The sequence below is a fragment of the Cyprinus carpio genome, chromosome A9, assembly GCF_018340385.1.
Source record: "Cyprinus carpio isolate SPL01 chromosome A9, ASM1834038v1, whole genome shotgun sequence".
Classification (NCBI taxonomy): domain Eukaryota; kingdom Metazoa; phylum Chordata; class Actinopteri; order Cypriniformes; family Cyprinidae; genus Cyprinus; species Cyprinus carpio.
The window spans coordinates 21,994,067-22,020,044 of NC_056580.1; the positions used below are offsets into that span (position 1 = coordinate 21,994,067).

The 25,978-nt window shown below is 35.8% G+C and overlaps 1 protein-coding gene across 3 annotated transcripts in view; it reads right to left on the bottom strand.

Annotated features, from left to right (window-relative positions):
* The window catches only part of LOC109055822 (receptor tyrosine-protein kinase erbB-4-like), a 283,218-nt gene that overhangs the window by 33,897 nt on the left and 223,343 nt on the right, over window positions 1–25,978 (bottom strand). For 2 of the 3 annotated variants that reach the window (XM_042764156.1, XM_042764158.1), the window contains 11 exons: window positions 24,623–24,713; window positions 22,295–22,494; window positions 19,781–19,913; window positions 17,639–17,710; window positions 15,473–15,566; window positions 10,897–11,051; window positions 9,652–9,696; window positions 6,695–6,827; window positions 4,313–4,435; window positions 2,523–2,621; window positions 405–590 (listed from right to left, as the gene is read on the bottom strand). In XM_042764156.1, coding sequence (XP_042620090.1) covers window positions 405–590; window positions 2,523–2,621; window positions 4,313–4,435; window positions 6,695–6,827; window positions 9,652–9,696; window positions 10,897–11,051; window positions 15,473–15,566; window positions 17,639–17,710; window positions 19,781–19,913; window positions 22,295–22,494; window positions 24,623–24,713 — 1,331 coding nt within the window. The remainder of the gene's footprint in view (window positions 1–404; window positions 591–2,522; window positions 2,622–4,312; window positions 4,436–6,694; window positions 6,828–9,651; window positions 9,697–10,896; window positions 11,052–15,472; window positions 15,567–17,638; window positions 17,711–19,780; window positions 19,914–22,294; window positions 22,495–24,622; window positions 24,714–25,978) is intronic. The other variant, XM_042764157.1, reaches the window with a different exon arrangement.

The window sequence follows — 25,978 nt, forward strand, 5'->3', positions numbered from 1 at the left end:
CATTCAGCATGCACTCCTAGTCTGGGAGAAAATATGAGAGGAGGAAATATGACCACCATTGGTGTACGAGGATGATAAACAGAGTGATACAGATAGCAGATGGTGTGGGGGGTCCAATATCAAAGAAATGTGGCAAAATGATGCTCGCTGCATGACTGGGAGGAAGAGCGATTGAGCAAAGATCTGAACAGTGTTTTAATGCAAGTTCACACAGCAGACAAAAAAAAAAAACCTTAACACTTTTACTTTAAACATGCAGTAAGTCTTTCTACTTCACATCCGATTCACATCTAAAGAAATTAATAGCACTTTTGATAAAACAAGAGCCACATCAAAGTCCACAATAAGGTAAGATACATAAAAGTGATTTCTACTAATGTTGAATTCAATTAGTGAAGTCGTACCTTGGCGATCTGAACACACCAGTTGAGCAGTAATTGAGAGCCGATGTTGTCTTTATGCTCGTGCACATAGTCCAGCAGACAGCCATGGGGCATGAGCTGTGTGACCAGCTGAATGGTGGGGCTCAGACACACACCCAGTAACCGCACCAGGTGAGGATGCTCCATGCTGGCCATGATCAGAGCCTCCTGGAAGGAACAAAAGCAAGAACTCAGAGCATAGGAAACTGTAATCAATCACTCACTCTCAATAAGTGATTTAACAGCATGTAAATAATATGTGTGTGTGTGTGTGTGTGTGTGTGTGTGTGTGTGTGTGTGTGTGTGTGTGCGTGCGTGTGTGTGTGTGTGTGTTTTAAAGTCTCTCATACTCATCAAGCTTCAATTATTTAATCAGTAATATTGTGAAATATTATTACAATTTAAATGAACTGTTCTCTGTTTTAATATATGTTTTAAAATATAATTTATTCATGCGATGGAACAGCTGGATTTTTTGTCATTAGTCTTCAGTGGTACATGATCATTCTCAATCATTCTAATATGCTGATGTGGTGTTTAAAAACATTTCTTATTATTATCAATGTTGAAAATAGCTGCTTAATATTTTTGTTAAAACCATAAGGGACCTTTTCAGGATTCTTTGATAAATAGAAAGTTCAAAATAACACGATTTATTTTAAACAGTAATCTTTTGTATTTGCTGTCACTTTTGGCCGATTTAATGCATCCTTGCTGGATAAAAAATTTAATTTTAGTGTCTTATACTTACCAAATGACAGGATGTTTCAATTTTAATTTTCAAAAGTGCATACTGTACATCTTACATTTACAGACAATTTACCACAGATTGGTCCTAAAACACACATTGTCATGCATGTAAACACACACACACACACACACACATGATGTGCCACTGAGATTCAGCTGTGAAACAGCCTCATAGTTATAGTCTGCAAAATGAGTGTAGAATTTACTCACTTTGTTTTACGATACTTTAAAAAGCTGGGGAATCTACAAGGCAGTATTACTACCCATAAATGACTAGCATTGCACTCTTAACATGCTGAAAACAACCATCTATGATATTGTGTAAGAGTCATAGGTCTATTTCATGTACTTTCAGTTCAGTACAATCAAGCAATTTAGTCAAAATTTGGAAATGTTTGTGAAGCATCTCGCTAAACAAGCTCACAATTACGATCCTAATTCCAGTTTATATCCAACATATTTAAGCTGTGGTCCAAACAAAAGATGGCACACGGTATAAACGTATCAGGGACTAACAAAATTCTGAAATTAAAAATACATATAATTTCCACAAACAGCTAAGGGATAATTCAGAAATAATATCCAAACCTCGAGCCAGGTTATATCATGGCAATAAAAGATACCTCTGCCATTAATATGATTTCAGGCCTTGGAGGAATCTTATTACGTTTTTTTGAACATTTTAAAAACTAAAACAGTGTGTAACACACATCCTACATCCGCAAACACACACACACACACACACACACACACACACACACACACACAAAGCAATTATCTGAACACTACATAAAATTACACACTTGACAGTTATATAATGAGCATTCACGCTTCTGCTATTCTCCAGCTGCTGAGATGATTGTGTACGCACATGCAGCGTCTACATGTCTGATCTGCCTTCACATGCTTCTGTGCTTTGAGCGCAGTATGAGGAAATCTGCAACCCCCTAAGAATATTCTGAAAGTGAAATGCTCATTAACACTGATGAATTGTGGAAAATACCTTACATGGGGGAATCATGGAGAGACCTCTCTAATACATGTACATATACTGTACACAGATATCTCACTCAAGGCAAACACATGTGGAACTACCATCAAAATGGACTTTCCTCTGCATGCAAGTGAGCAAACATGAACATGCATGCAAACATAACCTGTTTTAGATTGCACTCATCATGGGTGTGGAAGGTATTTGGTAAGTGTTTCATAGTCCTTGCATCATCTAAGAGGATGGGCCAATTTGAGGTTTACATGCATTTTTCCTTTTGAACTACTAAAGAGCTGAATATTCGCTTAGTGGTATTACACAAACTGCAGTTGCAAGCCTTGCAGCAGAGTGACACTCACGTCCATGAACTCTACATTGGCTTTGGGGCCCGTCGCCTCGTTCAAGATTTTTATGGCAACGGGGATCTTCACAGTCTCGCCCTCAGGTACCCAGATGCCCTGAAATAAAAAATATAAATATATTTCTTAGAGGTAATTGGATAGAAATTTACTTTTTATTTTTTATTGAAGAAAATGTGAATGTTGTGCAGAACTCTTTAAAGCTAGGTTGATGCAAAGGTTTTCTGCCATGTTCCATATATTGCTAAGGTGTTTTTGGTGGTTGTTATGAATGGTTGCTAGCTGGTTTTAGAAAAGGCTACTATCAAATATCTTCTTCAATGTAAGTCTGTTTGATTTTTCTTTCCTTGTGTTTATTATTTTAAGTACACTAAAGATCAAAAGTTTGGGGTTGGTAATTTTTAGAAATGTTTTTGAAAGAAGTCTCTTATGTTCACCAAGGCTGCATTTATCAGGGTTACTAAAAAGTAAAATTAAAACAATAATAATAATTAAAAAAAAAAATGTTAATTGAGGGGGGAAAAAAATAAAAAAAAATCTCATTTTAGTTTAGTTTGACTTGACATACTAAAATAGAATAACTAAAAATAACTAAACCTGAAATATATATATATATATATATATATATATATATATATATATATATATATATATATATATATTATTAAAATATATATATTAACACATATATAATTAAAACTATATAGACATAACTGTATCTCAAACATTCTAAAACAACACTGGCTATGTTTACATGCACAATTTGTGGTTCAATCGGACTGAATTCATTCCGACTGATGAATCTGATTGTAGTGTTTATGTGAACGCTAAATAAAGTGATCGGATTGATGTGCGCATTTATATGTCACAAGCTTCAAATCGGAATAGATTTTTTTTTTTAACATGCGCACACTGCAGAAATGGTGAAAGTGAAAGTGAAAAGTGAAAGTGACATTCAGTAGATAATAGAGTTTCTCACTGTTTGCACATAATAACCACTCTCCTACACAGTTTCTTTATTTGTTTTTAACAGCAGAATTAATATTTACCCATTTATGGATAAATATACATATAAACTGCTCATACTGTATTTATCACGCAAAAAAAAAAAAAAAAGCCCCTCCCCACGCCCAAGACGGGTTGCCTGTGGATGAGTATCCAAAACAAAGTTGTCCTGCTCCACTTCAGAGTTGCCGAGTGAAAGGAGAGTTTTATAATGACAGGACACGCATTCATATAACACTTTATACAAAAGGAAGAGCCTATTAGAAGAGGAATAAACCACCCCCTTAACCCAACCAGATTCATTCCGATCGAGCACCGTCAATCCGATAAAAAAAAGATTATTTGTTTGCATGTAAATGTAGCTACTGACATTTATTTGATAGATACAGCAATATTGTGAAATATTATTACAATTAAAAATACTACTTTTTAAATATGTTTGAAAATGTAATTTTATTATTTTGATGGAAAAGGATTTTTTTTTATATATTACTGTAAAAATTAAAATAATAATAATGCATAGTTTAAACAGAATAATTAATTTTCTCCAACCAACCAACCAAGGAATAAATAAATAAATCTTTCTAACAACAAATTTTGAATGATAATGTATGTTTCACATAGTACGGGAGAAGCTATGTGCAAAAATTTAATAGCTAGTTAAGATATTTGAAAACCCCCCAGAAATGTATGGGCAACGTTAACAATGATACTCTGCTTAGCAAAATATATGGGCTGCACACATCTTTTTTTAATTTCCTCTGTCTCTGCTTTGATGTCATTACCTTGTAAACAGTGCCAAAGGCCCCGGCTCCTAGGATCTTCACCCGTTTCAGCTCAGTTTCTTTCAGAATGCGCAGCTGTGCTTGGTTCGGGGCTGCACCGCTGGGCGTCAGTGGCTCCACCAACTGAGACACACAAAGCAAAGGAAGGGAGACGCCATCAGAGATGCTACAATCAATCTGGACAATCAATGAACGTTCGGCCCTAACTCAAACAAACTGAAAAACACAGACCCTAGTGTATGAATTCCCTGTAATTTATTTAGTCTCTCTGTGCCATTATGTGCTGCATATTAGAGTTTTGGAGTACAATCAATGCATAAAACCCCCTGGTAATAAAAAAAAATAAAATAACCATTGAAATGCGACGAGAGAGAGGGGAGAGAGATAAGAGGAGAAAGAAAATAGAGAAGATACAGGAAAGAAAGACAGAAAGAGAGAAGGTTAACCTGATAAAAATATGAATGGAAAGAGTGTGTAGGAGAGAGATTGGGAAGCGTAAGAGAGAACGAGAGATAGAGAGAGAGCATAAATCAGCCGTTCTATCGACCCTTTGCGGCGTCCCCAGGCTCATCACTGCCGCCTGATTAAAAAACAATAGCGCTTCTTCATTTAAATGGAATTGTAAATCAGGAGCCCGGACACAGAAGGCAGAGGAGAGTTAGGGGAGGGACGAGCTGTGATCCGTGGAGCTGTCCGCTGCAGGCGGTGCTGAAACACAGATCAGGAGCTGTCTTTGGTGCTGAAACCTTGGGGGCATTGTAGTGCTCCAACATAATATGAATTTATAGTTCTGGGAACACCCTATTCTGATGAAAATGGAGATATGGGAATGTTCAAGACCATAAGCCTTATTGGCATACATGATGCCCATTTTCACACACATGCGCTTTCTTATGTGGCATGCGTGGGCCTGCTCCAGATCACTTTGTGGAGTGTCTGAGGAGATCGTTATACTCTCCATCCAAAGCCTGAGGCCATATGGATATATGCATGCATGAAGAGTAGGGGTCAGAACCTTCCGGCACAGGAACGCGGGATCCTTGTGTAACCTGCACTCTTATGAACCTGCCACCCGCACTCTGATATGAAAAATAAATTATGATATTAGGATAGAGAGAGAATGAATGAAAGAAAAGGGAAGAAAGTAAGCATTAAGATGGAAAAAAACAAGCCATGAGTGAGGCTACCATCACACTACCAAGGACACAATTTTTCATTTATATTTATATAATTAACATACACAATCACTTTAAAAAAGGTCCAAAGTGATGCTATTATCCTGATATTAAAAAATAACCTATGATATTAGGATGATAGATAAAAAGAGAAAGAGTAAATGAAAAGGAAAGGCAGTAAGCATTAAGAGGAAAAAAAGCCATAAGTGAGGCCATCAGCACACTAGCTAAGACAAGATTTTTCATGAATGTTTATTTACTGTAATTAACACATACAATCATTTAAAAAAGGCCCAAATAGAGGCTATTATCCTCAGCACTGGAATAAATTCAGTAAAAAAAAATACATGAGGTTCACGTAGTAACCAAAAGCAGATTGATTTACCTTGTTTTAATTGTCCATATAACTGTCATTTTTCCATGAATAGGTTACAAAAGAGGGGCCTGAACCAGAATTTGTTTTTATTTTTTTTTAAAAGGAAGGAAGTAGTTAACTTTCGTAAAATGATGATAAACAACCTCAGGAGGTCAAACTAAATATTACATGAGCGGATTTCTATTTTATTTTATTTATTTTATTTTATTAATTTTATAATGACGTTTGCAATTTTTGCAACTCTTGCCAAAATTTGGGATATTAAAATACAGTTTAATACCTTGATTTGTGAATGTGTATGTACCCACCAGCAAGAGATGAGTCAGGTCATCTCCTGGTTTAATTTAGAGTTTCATAAGTGGAAAAAGGAACCTATGCTGGTTTAGTCGTTATATTCTGCTTGTTTTCAAGGCATATATATATATATATATATATATATATATATATATATATATATATATATATATATATATATATATATATATATATGCCTTGAAAACAAGCAGAATATAACGACTAAACCAGCATAGGTTCCTTTTTCCACTTATGAAACTCTAAATTAAACCAGGAGATGACCTGACTCATCTCTTGCTGGTGGGTACTTCCTCTCAAAGAACCATCTCAAGAGACATACAGAGTGCCATGGGTCATAATCGCTTCTGGTTTTTTTGTTCTGTCTCTGACTAGCTCTCAAGTTCCTTCGAGGGTTTCAGGCCCCATGGAATTGGCTGAGAGAGCAGTCTTTAGGGTGTTTTCTGTCTGTTTTCTGAATCCAAGCTTGAGAAAAAAAGAAGAAAAAAAAAACAGGAAAGAAGATGGACTGTGTCTAACCTCAGTCTCCAAGAAGCGTCTCAAGGCTCTCTTCTTCTTGATGCTCTTCCTTCTCACTAATATGGCAACACTCAGACCCACAATGATCACCACAAACAATCCCCCAATAACCCCAGCTGCAATGAGGGGAGTCCTGAGGGAAACACATGGGAGAAAACAAACATTAGCCATAATAAGCAATAACAATAAACTAGATAATTAGTCCCACATCACACAAACCAGTGCTTCTCAACTGGTTCGGCTTCATGACCAAGACATGTTAATATCAGACTTCCTCCCTTCCTTCTTTCCTGTCATCTTGCATCAGCCTTCTCAGGGCTGTACTAAAAGTGTTCCCTTAGAATTAATGACAGGCCTAATTCAGTTAGCACAGAAGACAGCAGCACTAAATCAGCACAGACTGCAACATATACACAGCTCATACTGTCCTATTACAGATCCAACTCTTCACACTGCCAATCTTACTATCTAATTGTCTCTGCACCTCTTCATCCTTATTCATCACATGGATATCAAGTAGAGCTGCCATCGGGAGGGCAGAACAAAAAAATTGTCCCAGGCCCAAGTATAAAGTCCTTTTTCCCCGATCGAAATGAATAAATAAAGATCACAGAATGTGCTCATGTTCTAACTGTGCTATTTTATATTTATTGGTCTAGATAAACGTGCATCAGATGGATATTTCTGGCATTTTACATCTCAAAGTTAGATCCAGAATTGAATTTTTTAGAATAGCACATTAAATTGCAAAACAACTACATTTTATTGCACCCATGACATTAGTCAGAGTTTAGTGCCTTAAAACAAGGTGTTTGTATTTGGTCTTCCTTCCTGTGTAAATTTAGAACTGTAAGTTTGTGGAATGGAAATGAAATCCCAATCAATAAGGCGAGGACAGTGAAGCATTGCCCAGGCATGACGAGCGATAGACTGCTAGATTATCTCTGGGCGAGATGAGAATCTCTCCTGTTAATTCGATATTGATCTGCAGTCACAATACAAAGCTTATGAGCCACGGAGATCATAGTCGAGTGCATACCATCACCCTCCGAAGCCTATGTGAGTGTATAGATCCCACATGCGTGAGGGAGCTTCTCTCGCACTGACAATGAGCAGGCAATTATGTTGATGCTGCATTGCTGTCAGCACGTAGTGTGGCACTGCCGTATATTGCAGGGGAAGGAGGATAGGATGTCTGACATCTTGTTTTATGTAACCTGCCATGTCTTTTCCAAATGTGCAAGAGAAAGTCTGGAGAGAAACAACACTTAGAACATGCATTACACAGCTTAAATTGGGATTTTTGAAGGTCTGGTGTTGATCCTGATGCCCAAGACAAAATAAGACATAAGCCACTCATTCCATATCATGTGGAAACCCTTTTTCAAATATTAGCTAGAAGAAAAAAAAAAGAGTACATATGTAATTTAAAAATGTAACATAAACAGTATATACTTTATAATTTTATATATATAAAAAATGTAATATATGAAATAATGTATACATTTTAAATACACTTATAATGTATGGTCACACAAATATCATCAAATGGTCATTCATGCTTTTCATTGAAAAACCTCATCTTTATCTGACTCTACAAGCTGTTGTGAATGTTGGCTATCACTCGCCTCTCACCTCATCACACTATAGCTGTTCAACTCTCTCCTGAGCTTGTTTTGTCTCCAAGGAAAGCACTAGTGTTTTATCAGGATTACTCCCTGCAGCCTTTACTGATAGTATGTCCAAACAACAAGCACACACTCTTGCTCTATAATACAATATAAGGACAGGACAGAACTGTGTGTGTGTGTGTTTGTGTGTGTAAGCAAATAGTCTTGATATAAAGCCTAGTTCACATTACAGCTCATTTTGGCAAAAAAATGATTAGAAGTGCTTAAAGAAGAACCTCTAAACAAGACTTCATATAAAACTGTGTGCCCTGTCTCCAAAAAATCAGCTAAAAAGATCCAGTCAGATTGAAGCTTGTGAGAAGCTTTTGCCCTAGTTGATTTCAATATGCATGAAGCAATCCGTGAACCGTTCATGGTTGTGACGTCTAAGGCTAAGACAAATGATTTCTAGCTTCAGCTTCCCTGCCCTGCCAGGACTGTGTAACATAATGGCAGATCTGAAACAGCAAACGCATTTGCTCTGAGTAGTTAATGGTATTTTGTTCCAGCTCTCCCATGAGAGCAAAAGAAAGTGATATCAATTTATCAAATATGCCATGAAGCAAATGTGTGTGCGCGCACACACTCACAGACCTCACAGCAGCACATTAATCACAGAACTGTGGCCTGGTCATTATATAACTTTCCTTTTCCCCATCTTGCATAAATATTAAATGCTAAAACGAAAACTTTTTTTTTTCAATGTAGTCTTAGACATTTGTTTATGTACAGAAGCCTTGCAACTGAATCACCAATATGATACATATACATAACTGTGGAGGTGTGTGTGTGTGTGTGTGTGTGTGTTTGTGTGTAGAACTGTGTGGTGTCAAGGATCTCCAGACACAGTGATTTTCTATGGATGCCAGTGTGGCTAGAATCAAGTACTGGACATTGGGCAGAACCCCAAAATAGATGCCATGAATAAATGATAGCTTAAGGGAGGCTGAGCGAGACAGAAAACAAAGATAAGAAAGAAACTTGTGCCAGAACTCTGACCTTGCAAACCTGATGACAGTGGAAGTCACTGTGCCTTGGAGAATGTATGTGTAGGATGTGTGTGTGTACGTGAAAGTGTTGCTGCAACAAGACATTGTTTCTGGTCTAGTTTAGACTTAAGTAAAATAAAAATTATTTTCTACTATTTATATATTGTGTTGGAGCCGCACTCAAGGTCCTTTCTTGGTCCTGACCCCTCTCTAAGCTCCTATTGTTTTCTGTCTGTTCTCTTATTGTCCTGTCCACTAAAAGTGAAAAACACCCAAATATATATAAAAATGTGTGTACCTGTCCATCATGCCAATGCAGTCCTGCAGACGAGGTCCTGTGCATCTGAAACAATAAAGAATATGAATGAACAAACAGAAAATAAGTAAACATAAAAATACTATATATATATACCATTTGTACAAATGAGGATGTCTTGAAAAGAAGGTTCTGTCAGATTTAGCTCACTTTTAGGCACAAATTAGTCCCCAGCATATGGTTCGGTACATACATACATACACAGAAACACATATATAGATAGATGTAAATATATATGTATAAAGTATCATCAAGTATTTATCCAGTGAACTTTTCTGATGTCCAACCATGAATCACTGTATCAGCGTCTTAAACTAAGAGTCAATTCATTGAAACAGACAGTTTGAAAATATTCTTAGAAACAAATCATACAGCATCTAATAGCAACATTCTTGCTATTGAAGTTTAAATTAGAGATGCTGTTTACATCAAAGGGCTCCATCTAAACGCTCTCATACTCACAAGACGAGTAAAGATTGTCTATCTAATCTAATGACTATCTTTAGGCAACTTAATGATCAAATAAAAAACGCATTAAAATAATCTCAATGCTGCTTAATTTTATATAGCCACAATTCATCACAAATCTATCAGCGTTAGACCTATTTTAATAACACAGTCTCTTATGTTTTTTCCTTGACGTCTGAGTTCCTGCCTTTCCAACCTGATGCTCCCAGCTTTGTCGGTTTGTCAGCTCGCTGCTAACATTTCAAAGCTCAACATCACTAATCGTCCCTGGCTGACAGAGATCTCAGATACAACAGTCAGCAGTTGAGGGCTTTCATGTGACACAGGAGGAAGAAAAGTGAATCCATGACTCAGTGTGAAGACTCCTTGAGTGGATAATGTTTTTTTTCTGCAGGAAATCTGAGCCGTCTCTCATGTAACACCATGGGGCTGAGGTTAAATTGCAGGTGCCCAGCCGGATAAATTCGGAGAGTTTGATGGTTATCATTTAGACTAAAGTTAGATGGCAGAGACGCAGCAAGGGCAAACTCCTTCCTCTAAAATTAATGATGCTTAATGCACAGCCAGCTCCGAGGACACAAGGGCTCTAAAAAAGGGTCAGTGCACTGACAAATAGTCTATCTGAACTTCCTGAGGGTAGAACTGACGTTGCAAACAACCACAGGAATTAGCTGGACCACTACAGATATACCCCCCCCCCCCCCCCCCCACACACACACACACTCACAAATTGCAAACATTTAACAAACACTTTCATACCCCTGGGTACAGTTGACATGGCAGGGGTGACACTCATTGTTGACCTCAGCATATTTGAAGATGAAGCTGTTTGCTCCCTGTAGGCCATCAGGGCATTTCTCCACACAGTTAGGTCCATCTTTAAAGTGAAGACATTTAACACAATGATCAGGACCCTGCAAGAGAGAGAGAGAGAAAGAGGAGAAAAGAGACACATAAAATACCAGCAACTATGGATAATAACCATCCCTCACCACACACACAATGACCATAACAATCAGCCGGCACAGGATTTATAGCGGTAATATGGAGAGAGGAGGCCGAAGAGGGGCAATTGTTAGCTTGGATATCAATATGAGCACCCTTAGAGTCATCCGAGCACCTCATCAAACAGAAAGACAAATAATGCTTCCCAGACAATAGGAAGCGATACCCTGTACTCTTCTATTCACTCAACAGAAGAGTATGTGAGTGCATCTGTCTGTGCTCATTGAGACCAAGGTTGATATGCATTTCTTTATGAGTGAATCTCTTGTGAGAGATGAATAAATGCCTTGCAGCAATTAAAGCTGCTCTTCATTTCATGCTGTAAACCGCCTCTGATGCAATAAAGTGGCAGACGGAACCCAGACATGGGCGTGAGAGCCAGGCAGCACGCAAAAGACGCCGCTTCAGATCCACTAATCTACAGTTTTCCATCAGAGTTAATAGGGATACACTATTGTTCCAATTTTTGGTGTCAGTTTTTTGGACTGGAAAGAAATGGACAGTTACATTCTGTAAAGGTGGATTAAAGTGACAGTGAAGACATTTATTATGATAAAAAAGATTTATATTTTAAATAAATAAATGCTACTCTTTTAAGCTTTCTATTCAACAGATTCCTTAATGTGTCATGGTCATTTTGACAGCTTTGCCATCACAGGAATAAATTACCTTTCAGAATATATTAAAACAGAAAAAACATTTTTTTAAATTGTAAAAAATATTATTACTGTTTCATCAAATAAACACTTTAACTGAAATAAATAAAAAATAAAATAAAACAGATTAATAATAAATAATATAAATAATAATAATAAAATATTAAAAAGTAAACATTTTATTTCAGCTGGTTGCCAAGGCATCATTTCCCATTTTGATTTAGTTTACCTTACTAAAATAACTAAAACTAAATAAAATAAAATTGATGAATTAAAATGTATATATAAATAAACTATATAGACATATAAAGACACATAAAACACAACAAAATTTGATTTGACTTTAAATACAATAATAAAAAATAAATTAAGAAACAACTATAATATTATAAAAATGATACTAAAATAACACTGGTCCTGCACAACATTTTCACTGAATTGACAATAAAAAGACATTTTACAGTCATCTTCTTTTGAAAAGAAAACTCATACATGCTTAGAACAACATAAGAATGAAGACAGAAATGTTGTTTTTGGGTGAACTATCTTCATCATTTCTCATCCACCCTCTACTATTGCTATTAAGTGGCTAAAAACAAAATAAATGAATAAGCATTCAAACACAACTAGAGCAAATCTCTGAAGACTAGAATGCTGCTCTATTCAGCATTGCATTATTCATTTTAGATATTAATAAATCTATTGCATTTATTCTACCTTCAAGTCTTATCAAAATGATTGTATTTATGAGTATAGCATGCATGAACATGAACATCACCATGCAGAATGTCGTAATTACCAGTGGGGGAACTCTGAATATTCACTGAGTTTGGGGGCATGTTAATTAAAGAAACCTGGTGGAAGCAAAATAGTATTGGTCATAATTAATTTTTAATTGCAAATGTTGACTGTATAATTTGGTTTGCATGCACTGTGCTTTGCTATAAAGTTTGCCAGAATATACTACTTATTTAACTGCTTTACGAGAAGACTCTTGCACTTGGCAACAGAACAACATTTCCCATCATTCTCTTTGGGAGCACAAGATGATAAAACACATAACGCATTAATCAGACACCTAATGAGCATCATTTTGTTATTTTAGCTCTGAAAAAGCTTACTGTCCTTCTTGATAAGTAAAAATGAGGAAAGAAATACGATGGCCCAAGGTGTCAGTTTTATTCCAACATTTAGAGCGCTGAAAACAGGTGTAGCATGGCACATATATAAAGGTGGATGTAAAGCTCCTCCAAGGCTAGGTTAGCTAGAAAGCAGAATCACTTTCTCTGTTAATTGTGCTGCTTCTCCAGACACCTGCTGCACACAAATCTCCACTCCCTCTCCACGCGCAAAACACTGTTTGTTAGTCTTGTTTAATTATGCCTTTGTGAAACAGATGTTGCTGATTGTTTCACAGGTAGGTTAGAGCACTCAGCAGTTAATCTGTACTAATAACAACAAACATTTTAAGTGTGGGTGTGTATGTGTGTTAAAAGTCCTTATTGGAAAAAGTCAGTTCATTTGTTGATATCTTTTCCTTGTATATTGTCTCTCGTAGTCTATTTTAAGATCATATATATATATATATATATATATATATATATATATATATATATATATTATATATATATATATATATATATTATATATATATATATATATATATATATATATGCAATTATCATAATTCTCAAAAGCAATTCACAATATTCTCATTGCTGTAATGCAGTTACATTACATATGACACTGGGGTACATGAATTTGTCCCAAAGCATAACGGTACGGACGTCAGACAAATATTTGGGGGTTTATATAAATGTATCTTTTAGGGAAACCGTCAGAAATGTTTTCATGAATTGTCTTCAGAAATGTTTCGATGGCATTTTCTTTTCCTCTTACCTCCATATAATGCATATTAAAGTACTGTTTTTAAGCGGAGCTGCTTTGTTTACAAAGGTAAACAAGGAAGCTCTATAATATTTCACAATGTGGAACTATTTTTTATTATTTAATAAATGTCTTCATTATTTTATGTGTTAAAATTATATATATATTATATTTTATATTATATTTGACAACAATATGGATACAGATAACAGGCTGTAATCAAGCAAAATCTGCATGAAGAAGAGTATATTTGTCATCTAAAAATCCAGGCACAGCCATCAAATAAATAAATAAATACAATTCTGGACACGCACACAGTTTTATAGAGTGTGTTTCAGTCTATGTTTGTGCTGATATGGGTCTCGGAGGGCTCATAATAGTGTCATTAGTGAGACCTTTAGTTTGACTCAAGCAGACAACAGCCCGAGGCCTCAGAGCATTAGAGACGGATTGCCAAAATCCTCTTTCAGCAACACACATAAGCACACAGCCATACGCACCTTGTCACGTAGTCATCAATTTAAACCAAAGTGCTTGAGGCTGTTTTGAAAAAGGGGCAGTGCTGAACACATATCCCATCTGTGATAATGTCTCTCTAACCTGATCAGATTCATGGACATCCAAACAGCTTTTTCATCCCACTCTCAGGTGTCTCCTATGGGGCAGGACTCTCTGTAAACACTTGCCAAGATTAGGCAACTTAATCTACATTCTCACTAAATTAACAAGAAGCAAAATCAATCCCACAGCAGCAAAAGTACACTTCAACACGGGATTCAATTAATCATTGGACCAAGCCAATCGAAGGCAGTGTCTGCCGTTCAGCTCTGTTTGTGCTTTAAGCTAATAGATATTGAAAGAGATTGCACTGAAATGAAATAAACATACTCACAGAATCAAAAAATAACAATTACCAAGCTCAGTATAATAACAACTCTTATTGACATGAAAGAATCAAATCAAAAAGATTCAAATGGTCTATCCAATAAAAAAGCTCTTTTATTTTCTGCTACAAGAGATATTTTTAAATTAATCCACTACAATATAATGTTAAAAAAAAATATATAAGGGACACAATATTACATGGTGCTGTTACTGACACAACGGCCATTTTGCCTTAAATATTAAATATTCAGTTAAATTAAATGAATCAGCTAATTCATTTATCTGCTATAAGAATAACAAACACAGATTTAAAAAAAAATGCAAAACAGGTTTGGCCAGTAAAAAAATAATGGTCAGTGAATTATATAAACTCAATTGCCACTTGTCTTTGACATGTATTTGTCTGTGACTAAGTCTTGTGAAAAGGACACTTATATATGACAAAAAATAAAATTCTGATTCTGAATTCTACACTTCCAATCAAAAGTTTAAGGTTGGTTAAAAAAAAAAAAGAAACATTTCTTATTATTAATGTTGAAAACTTTATATTTTTGTGAAAACTGTGATACATTTTTTTTATTTGATCAACTGAAAGTTCAAATAAACTGAATTTATTTGTAATCTTTTATAATCTTTTGTCTTTACTGTCACTTATGATCAATTTAATGTGTCTTGCTTTAAAAGTATTTCAAAAAATGTACTCACCTCAAACTTTTGAACAATATAAATATCATGGCACTCTATTATAGTACCACAATACTGAATGATACCACATTCATATACCATGACATTAAACTGGCACTCACAAAAACAATGTCCAAAACACCATGGTACAGTTTTGAAAGACTGATATTATAGGCTTATTGTTTTGTGTAGCAGGGTAGAAATGAGACTGAACTCACAGGCCCAGTGCAGGTAAGACCATCATCATCCGCCACCTCACACTGCGCATCACACTCCAGGCACACTGAACCATTTGCGAACTCGCGTACATCCCTATAAAACAGAAAGAAAGGGAACAAAGACAAACATGAGGTAACATAACACACTACAGTGACATATAATGACCACTTCAGAACACTCAAGGTTCAGATGGGGCGGGGGGGAAACAGCATGTACATTTTCAAAGTTCTTCCAGGAATTCCTACCCAAGGATCTATACTATTCAATTACTAGCCTTTTAAAGACAAGACAACTTTCCATTTTCAGACCAGATATTGCAGGTCATTAAATACACTTCAGATTTCAGGACCTGAATGAGGAAAGTCTGAATCACAGGCAGTAAAAGAAGAGCCAACACACAAAAGACGGGTAGATTGTGAAAGTGCAGCCGAAGGGAATTCAGCGCCTGAGGCACTGCAAGGCCGTAGGGATTCAACAGTGGAATCTAACACATCTGCCGGGTATTTACAGCACTTCTCTGATGGCTGCCACAGCTGGCAAACACAGTTACTATTGACCAAAAGCAAACAGTCAGCTTTCACCACCTATTGAGGTGACAATTCATCAAGCACATTCAGGGACACCTCAAAGCACCACACTGAGAAAATCAGCCAGGGACCTCTGAAACAAATGATCACAAAATGGTTCAATACGGGCAAACACAGTCGCTTCCCAGTCCCATCACTCCTCTGAAGACGGTAGTGACATTTTAGAAGCTGATATCCATTGGGGTGACAAGCGGAGGATGGTGGCTCAGTGAGAGAGAAAAATATGTATAGCAAAGGCGAGTTTAAAAAAAAAAAAAAAAAAAAAAAAAAATTACTATTGACCTGTTACCTAATTGAGTGCTAAATGAAATGAAACTTAGTTATTCTTTATTTAAAAGGCAGAGCACATTTTGAATAGACTGAGGAAAGCATTTTGAACACCCTCTTATCATTAACATTAACTTCACAGGCTCCACGATGTTTGCATGTTCGGTGTCCACGACATGTTTCCTGGTTCAATCTGTGTTCTCTCTCAGATTTTCTCAACTGGTTTTGCATTAGGACATGGATTTTACATTGGACAAGTGGAGACCCAATACTGTATAACCGCCAATACTTGACCAAAACAGTTTATCATACAAAAGTAAACAATTAGTACATAAAATCCAACGTGAAATGTATGTATGCTACTGTGAAAAAAATATTAACATGACTTGACTGAATTTTGAAGATTCATAAACAACAGTAGAAGTGTGATTCACGAGATAAATACAAAAGATACACTACTATTCAAAAGGTTGGGGTCAGAATGATTTTGGTTCATTTGGTTCATGGGGTCATGAATTTGACAGTAGTACTATATGCTTTTTATTTAAATGTAGCCTTGGTGAGCATAAGAGATTTAAAACATACACACAATATATATATATATATATATATATATATATATATATATATATATATATATATATATATATATATATATATATAAAGTTGAAAATAACAGCATTTATATGAAATATAAATTTTTGTAACATTGTAAATGTCATTACTGTCACTTTTGATAAACTCAATGCATCCTCTCTGAATAAAAGTTTACATTTCAGTATAAAAGTATAAAAAATGACTGACCCCAAACTCTAGAACTATAATGTTCACCCTTATATTGACTGAAACTGAAAACACTAGCGATTTCATAGGGCCATTTTCACTTCAAATGCAATACATCCGTCATTGGATCACAAAGCCATTTGGACTCTATTTACCTGTATTTAGCACTAACCACAAAACTGCACAACAAAAACTGTCATAATCTTTTTCAAAAACTTTCTGATAGAGCTCAAACACACCACAGTAGGTCTGGTCATTTTTTTTTTTTTTTTGGTTGTTTGTTCCCAAATACAGAGTGAATCATCTTGTGCGAACAGCGAGTGTGACCGCAGAGGTTGACAACCAGTGGAGAGACAGAGAAAACACAGACTCTGAGATCACCCTGCAAAAACATATATCTATATATAAATATATATATACACACACACAAACAGCACAGATATTGGCGCACTGGGTGAAGCGTGTGGGACGGGTAAGTAGGCAGACGTGACAGTGCGAGACAGTGATGCATCTGTGGCCGTGGCCTACCTCTCCGAACCTGCCTCCCGCTTCTCAACCACATAGGGCCTGGTGACCAGCTTGGGCCTAGAGCCGGCCAGTCTGCAAGGCAAAAGAATCATGTGGGACGATCGCAGGGTGTACGATCCCTGGTTCTGATTCACTATTAACCAACATGGATATGGCAGACATATAAAATACAGGCTGCCATCCATGCTTGGCCTAGTTAAAACACACAGAGGACAAGCTTCTGATTTAAACAGGTAGATGCTTTTGTTTTAGAATGTGAAAATCGATGCCGCTTGTTTATTGTCTGGTTTTAGCTCTGGGCAAAGGAGAAAATAAATTTTGCTGCTTCGCTCAGTCGAATCAATCAAAAGCTGATATTCATCTTTCCCTTCGAGCAGTACATAAGCACACAACAAATAAAGAGGGAACTCAAAACCAATCTGTAAATTACCTTCACTGCACTGATCAACACCTTTAGTGTTTACTTATTCCAATTCTGTAAACCAACAGAAAGAGCTTATCAATGCCAAACCATTTTTTGAGGAATTAGACAAACAATCGCTACCAAAAATGAATTTTCATGCTGGTTTGGGACTGGCTGATATTCTTGTAAAGATGGAAGCCTTGCTGGTTAAGCTAGTTAAGTAGCCTATCAGGGACATCAGCACACCATTATTCAAAACAACTCTTTGAATCTACAGCACCTCGGAAAACAAAATAATTAGTTTTAACCTGGGTTGTTTAGGAATTTTTTATGAGATAAAGACACCGGGTACCATAAAATATCACAAAGACAGTAGAGGAATAAATAAACTGTCAATATATTACTGGCTGCTCACGAAACAAGAAAGGACAACAAGAAAAGACACAGACTTGCAAAATATGTTTTCTAGAGTGTTTTGGCACACTTTACAATTTCCTGTTCCCTACATAATCCACCCACTCTACTTCCATGTGTGTTTAGTCAAACACTTTATATCTACAGTAATTGTGCTTTTTTAAATGCCTCTAAAGGGACAGCTCACCATTTAAAGTTAAAATTCTGTCATTTATTCACCCTCATGTCATTCCAAACCTGTATGACTTTCTTTTCTTCAAAAAAAGAAGATATTTTGAAGAATGTTTCAACTGTTTTTGTCCATTCAATGAAAGTCAGTGGTGTTCAAAACAACACTGGACCCCATTGTCTTTCATTGCATGGACAAAAAAAGCAATGAGACATTTTTCAAAAAGAAAGTCATACAGGTTTGGAATGACATGAAGGTGAGTAAATGATTACAGAAATAAAATTTTTGGGTGAACTATACCTTTAAAGTTTAGATGACATTATTTTATATTTGTCACAGAACCAGTCTATGAAGTATAAGGTAGGGAAATCCATCATAAAAATACTATTAAATTATTTAAACATTTATTAAGATTATAAAAGCATAAATTTATGTCAAAAAGAATTATGTTATAAAACCATATATTGGGGATTTTTTTTCCCCAAAGAAATTATGACATTATGATACATGTGTCTACTGTTGGACACTGCTAGTAGACACATTAAATAAACTAGTGAAAGTTTTAAGAGTTTATTTTCTTAAGTCCACGGGGTCAGAAGTGCCCACAGTTGAAGAAAAACTTGTACGTGTGTGTGTCTGTTTATCTGGCCTAAATCTTTGTGCCTTTGTGAAAACAAAACCAAGGCTTTACTCAGTTCTTCATTCTGTCACAGTGCTCCACACACCGCTGTATTTGGTGTAGATGTCATATAAGGTAGAAGATGTACCCAGCTCATCTAGCTCACCCAAACACTGTTATTTGTTTTCCAGCTCAACCGAGCTTACGTTTCATCATTGCAACCTGCTCTCCAAAGCCAGAGGACGTGCTGCTCTGCTGTTTTGTTATTGTTTGTCTAGAGGATGGAGACATGAATCTTGGTGAAATCCCTGGCGAAAAGACCTAGCTACAGTTCAGTTTTAGGAATACACGTTTTCTACAAGCAAACATTAATAAACAATGTCGTGAAGCATATGCAAATAATCCCACAACATAGCTTGGGCACACCTGTGATACTTGAGATTTGTAGATTTGGCCTAGTGAAACTCCTGCACAAATAAAGTGTAAAGTGGAGTTATATTTATTATATCTGTGGGAATGTGATGTTTAACAACTTACCCTTCGTGCAGGTTGCAGGATTCGACACAGGTACGTCCCCTGCTAAAGAACCGACAGGACAAGCACTGGTCAGGCCCCGGACCCCAGCAGCCAGCATCAGAGCACAGCGGATCACATATCATACGATCCAAAACTGCAAAAAATATGCTGATTATTAATACAAGAGCATAAATGTCAGTAAATAACTAACTCCTCCTACATTTATATACATTGCTAATTTTACAATTTATAATTTCAGATTTATGCCAATGCCATAAACTCATCAAAAATTCATGTCAAAAATGTATCACTGTTTCAACAAAAATACTAATTAAGAATATTAAAATTATTTCTAAAGGATCATTAAAGACAGGAATACTAGCTGCTATAAATTGCATTTTAAAATATATTAAAATAAAAGTTATTTTAAAGTTTAAACCATATTTTGATCAAATAAATGCAGCATTGGTGAACATAGAGAGCCTTTAAAAATAATTTTAAAACATTAAAAACATTTAAAAAATCTACCAACCTCACAGTTTTCAATGTGTACAGAACTGAATGTAATTTTAATATAATCATTTTCATACATTTTTCTATATTTATGGCAATAGATGACATACAGTACTAATATAATTTTAGAATAAAATATATAATTTATGTTTGCTTAATTTATGCAAATTGTGCGAGAAATAGTTTTTTTTTCTTCTTTATTGATTCTAAACCAGTATTGAAATTTTTAAGGGTGACTGCTCTAATTTACTTTTTCTCTAACAAAACATCAACCGTTTCAAGGTGTCACAATGAAAAACTAATTTCTGTCCGTAGCTGCATTTTGATCTATTGCAAATTTGTGAATGGTGCTGTCAGGTCATCCCTGGGAAACGTTCAGTTGATAGAGGGAAAAGATACTTTGTAAAACCGTGATCGAACACAATGCACATGCCATCTGTTACTTGTCCTGTCATGGATGTATTATGCTTGTAAAAAGCTGGATGTATGTGAACTGCTGTATTTCAATTTGAAATGAGGACAGAATGGTCCAGGCGCCCACCCACTGAGGCACTGGATTTTGCAGCAGCTGGGAAAGTGTTTTAAAACACTTAAGCATGTCTCACAGACGTCCTCCTCAACAGACAAACTTCTGAAACTAATAATGAGAATTTCATCATCTAAGAGTATACAGAGGGTCAAATGTAAGCAAACTTGTGAGCGTGTGAACAAAAAGTCAGATGCTCCATTGAAGCTCAGGATGCTCTTGGAAGCAAGAACTCATGGAGTTTTTGCTGTTTAAGTGCTGCTGATATTAAATGAAAATGGTAACAAACCAAATACTAGAAATTTCAACATCCACATTATTCATTAAACTTTTAAATTTTAACTCAAACGATTAAGCTGATCATATAATATGGAGGAGAATTAATTTAAAATAATAATTTAAATTTAATGAAATACTTTAATATTTTATTTTTTTTTTACAAATATAAGTCATAGTTATTTAAATGTGTTATTTATATATATTTATTAAATGTTTTAAAATAACTTTATTTGCTTTTTTATAACTAATCAAATTGACCATAATTTTAAAACATCCAAAACAACAAAGAAGACTAAACTGTAGACCAATCAAATACTAAACATCTTGGCATTCACATAAATGTTTAAATAAAACTTTCCAATCAAACCTTTATGCTGCTAATATAATAGAATATATAAGAAAAAAAAAAATGCTTTCAATTAAAAAAAGAAAGAAAACATCCATAAAGTACCATTTTATTTTGAGGACTAATTCTCTGTAAACACTGCTGAATGAATGAGCAATAACATGGAAAAGCACTCCAGAGAGCACTATACAAACATCTCAGCATTTCTCAGGGAACAACATGTTCTAGTTCAAGGACCAACTAGGTGCGTAGAGCAGGTATCCAACAGCATGAGGAGCGACACAGAGAAGTGGGAGCTGTACGTTTATGGCAGATGGATCAAAAAGATGCCAACTTCAAAGTTTTAACCTGGTTGAAAACACACAATTTGGGTTGTGTTGACGTCAAAAGCAGTGCTGGGATGGTTTCCAGGGAGATAGGTTAGAGCCAGGGGGATCGCTAAGCCCTACAAAAGGCTACGGTTTCCCTGAGACATTAATGATTGCTGTTGCATCACAACATCCTGTGCAATGAAAAGAAGGGGAAAAACAGCTTTTTACATAGTCATAAACATCACTCAGCAGCAAGAAAAGAGAAAGGTTTTAAAGACAGAGGTGAAAGTACATTCCCTGTGATGATTACAGCTTCTACTAGAAAAAAAGTCACCTGAAATGCCAGAAATTGTTGCAGGGTCTCCCTGCAATTAATTCCCTGTGATCGGTTATGAAGCGACTTAATGTTTGCAGAGGATGGGTTATTAGACTGGCGGTCCGCGCATAAACCTTAAGCATTTGTGGTCTTTTTCAGGTTTATGGTAACATTGTATGCTAGGCTTTGACCAATTAATTTAAAAGCCGAATGGAAATACAATAAAACAGAGTGATGGACTCACTGCATTCCTTGGGGTCGCGGTTGTTGCGGATCAGGGCCTTCTGGGTGCTGGTGCGGAAGAGTCCCGTCCAGTTGACGGTGTTGTAGTAGCAGAGTTGACTGTTGTTGGTGACGTACACATTTCCAGCACTGATCTCACCCAGAGACTGCAGCTTCAGTGAGGAAATCCACTGCTGCTTTAGCACCAGAAGAGAGATGCCACTGAACACAAGAGAAAAAAGGAGAGGTTACCGTTTACATTTTAAAGAGGGCTTCATTTAATTATGAAATGTCATAATTTAATTAAATGCACAATATTTAATTAATTTAATCACACATATCAATTTTGTGATAAGTCCACAATTTCATTTATTACGAATACTATATACATTGACTGTAATAATTAAAAAATGTAAGCTTTTCTGAAGATTCAGAATTGAATTAAAAAAAAAAAAGCATCTGTAACAGATTAGTGGTATATTAAAAATTTATAATGTCAATATATAATGTAACAATTTTTGTTATAGGATTTTTCTGTAATGCAGAAATGTCAGAATTATTCAACCCTCATGCAACCCCCTGATTTTAAGTACATTTATTTGTATGGGAGGGTAGAGTTTCCAGCAGGACAGCCATCCCAAAGTATACATTCAAATCAAGGTTGTTTCAGGGATCAGTCGTAGAATGTCTTTGAGTGGCCTGTTCAGTGTTCAGATTTAAATTTCAATGAAAATATTTGGTGGAATTTAAAGAAAGCAGTGACAAAATGAAAACCAAAGATTATCAGTGATCTGGAAGCTTTTTCAACTGAGGAATGGGCCAAGATTCCAGTAGAAGGGTCTCAGAAGCTTGTAAGCATTTAGAGGCAAAGTTTATTAGAGGTTATAAAGAAAAAAAGAAGAAAAAATAAAAGATTGTTTATATAATGTATGTATTTGTTTGTTGTTTGTGAATGTTTGGAGCCATAATTTTAAACATTCAAAACAACAAAGAAATCCAAACTTTGTTTAGCCTGAAGACTTTAAGACACAACAGACAGAAAAAGATAAGAATGAAACAAAAGAATGAGATCTGACACAAAGAAAGCTAAAATGATGGCTTCATGAACAAAAGACATGAGCGAATTGTCAGTATGAGAGATGCTGTTGCATTTCTAAAGCATCGCTGAGGATCTCCCACTTCAGATGTGATGAGATCGGTTAATGCCGAGGTGTAATCACAACGGTGTTTTTAATCACAGACAGGCGTGCTGAAGAGCACATCAAAGGGGCTTTGAGATGGCCTTCAGCGGAGAGTCAGAGAGTGGCAGCAGAACGTGCAGGTGCACTTAGACACCAACATCGCTCTCATTTCGTTGATCTGCCTCTTAGAGACTTCTCTTCTGTTTTTCCTCTTTCTCTCTACCTTTCTCTCTCTGTGTTTTGGGCAGAAAGCCAGTGCCAGACACAGAGCACATCATGTGGCAGACGGCAATTGGTACAGTAAAGCTTTCAAAAAATGACCCCACAAATGTTAAAGCAGCCTGGCGGATCTGTTCTCCCACTCTCTTCCCTCTCCTGACTCTTTAACTCCTAGCAAATGGGTGTTGCACTGTGTGAATACAGCTTTTTATTCATACTCTTTGAACTCTTGGCAAGAAAGCCCTGGCCTCTTTAGAAAACACAAAAGAGGGGATTCACTAAGAATTAATTACGCTGTTTATTTGCACATGTTGTCTGCACATTTTAATCCAATTCACTAAAAGAATGAAACAAATGAGGAAATACTAGATATACTAATATCAGAATAGAAATTGAACAAAATTTGTCACAGATTTAGTGCTGAACACAAACCAGCCAACTTATGAAAAACTGTTGATAACACATAAGTTATATCTTTGCATGTTCCCTGTTACACAATTATTGTAAAATGCATTTCTTTTTTGCAGCACATTTCCATATAAATAGCCTTTAAAACCTGTTCAAACTAAGGATGATAATTATAATGACAAATAAAACTATAATGTTCCAATAATCTACACAGAGGAACAATATCGTTGGAATCATTTTCAGGACATTTTTATTTTTTATCTGATGGACAATAAAAAAAATTAACCAATCAAAATCCACCTGATGTTAAAGAGATTGAGCATTTAAAGTGGCAGATGACAAAACTTCGTAATTTTCATAAAAAAAAAAAAAATTCACAATAAAACTATTATGTCTGTGACTTTTATTCATTACATTGTAATAATGAATGCCTGACTCTGAATTTCCCAGGTGCAATTGAAGGCAGTAATAGACCTGTGGAAGTATGAGAAGGAGGGGATTAGTTCTGGAGCTGGCATCAAAGAGTGAGCACTGGATCTTACCTGTACAAAGACCTGCCTCCAATGGTTGCCAGATTGGAGAAGACACTCAGATCAGTCATGTTTTCTGGCCAAGATTGAATGTTTAGAAAACCTGGTAAACACAAGATGACATACTCAGTGGGCCAAATCATCAGCCAACATAGCAGACACAAGCGATTCCACCTACTGTAATTATTAAGAGAAGTGTATTACTTTCATTGCAGCATGATAAATACAATTTATTTCCATTTTTAAAGGCGTATTAAAGTCAATAATGAGTCTGGATGAGTAGTGCTGACTGTACGTGGTTATTAACAATTAATGTGTTATTTGAGAAATATGACCACTATACAGTGCCTGATGATATTTTATTCTCATATCCTGCATCTATCTCCGTTTATTTAATGGAGATTGAAGAGCTGATAGCTATAAATCATGGAGACATTTTAATAATGGATTTAAAAAAAAAAAATTATTTATTAAAGGGAAGACAATTCCTTGCATACACACAAAGAAAAGACAAACAGGCCCTGAGAAAGAAAAAAAAGAGGACTTTCTTTTTCAAGGACAAGGAGAACATAAATTACTCCAATTATTTTAACAATGCAAAGCCTGGATGGTGCATATTTCCAGTAATAACTGAAATTTGATTGCCTTCAAAGTAAATCATTACTTTCAGAGGATCATGTTTGAGCAAAAGTGGTATAATGTTAAGAGGCTAATATAAATATTATTCCTGTTCAGAGTTTATGGTCATATCTCTAGGCTTGCAGTTATCATTCCTGGCCTGCTTTGTGGTGCTTCGTTAAAATTAAGTTTGGATTCCACATTCATTAGCATGTCTACCGGAAAAGACTACAGTAAATATAAATGCAGCCATTTGATTAAGAAATTTGCCTCCAGTGATGGTTTTCTTGAGGAGAAACAAATGGAATCAATAAATCATAACTCATCTAAATTCAAGCAGGGATGATATTCTTACATTAATTGAGCTTTTTTCACATTGTTTATAGCCAGACTGTTTATTATTAATGCAAAACCTACAAAAACGTGACTAAAATGTCCTTATGTTCACTCTTAGAAACAGGCAAAAATGGGGTTAAACACTTGAGATTTTGCATTTTCCGCTGCCTGTTTAAATTAAGCTAAGGTTGTGGAAGCAGATTAGAGGAAGTGCCTCAGTGAGGTGTTGTTAGCATGGTGTCTGCTGACTCTAATTGCCTTAACGACTAAACTGTGCGATAGGAAGTCTGAAGGAATGTGTGTGCAGTGCCTTGAGAGTGGGCAGCTTGCCTGTCTGTGTTGTAATCTGTTTGTTTTTTTTACATGGAGGCGAGACTTCATCATGCTAATAGTGTTAATGAGGTCCCAGCGAAC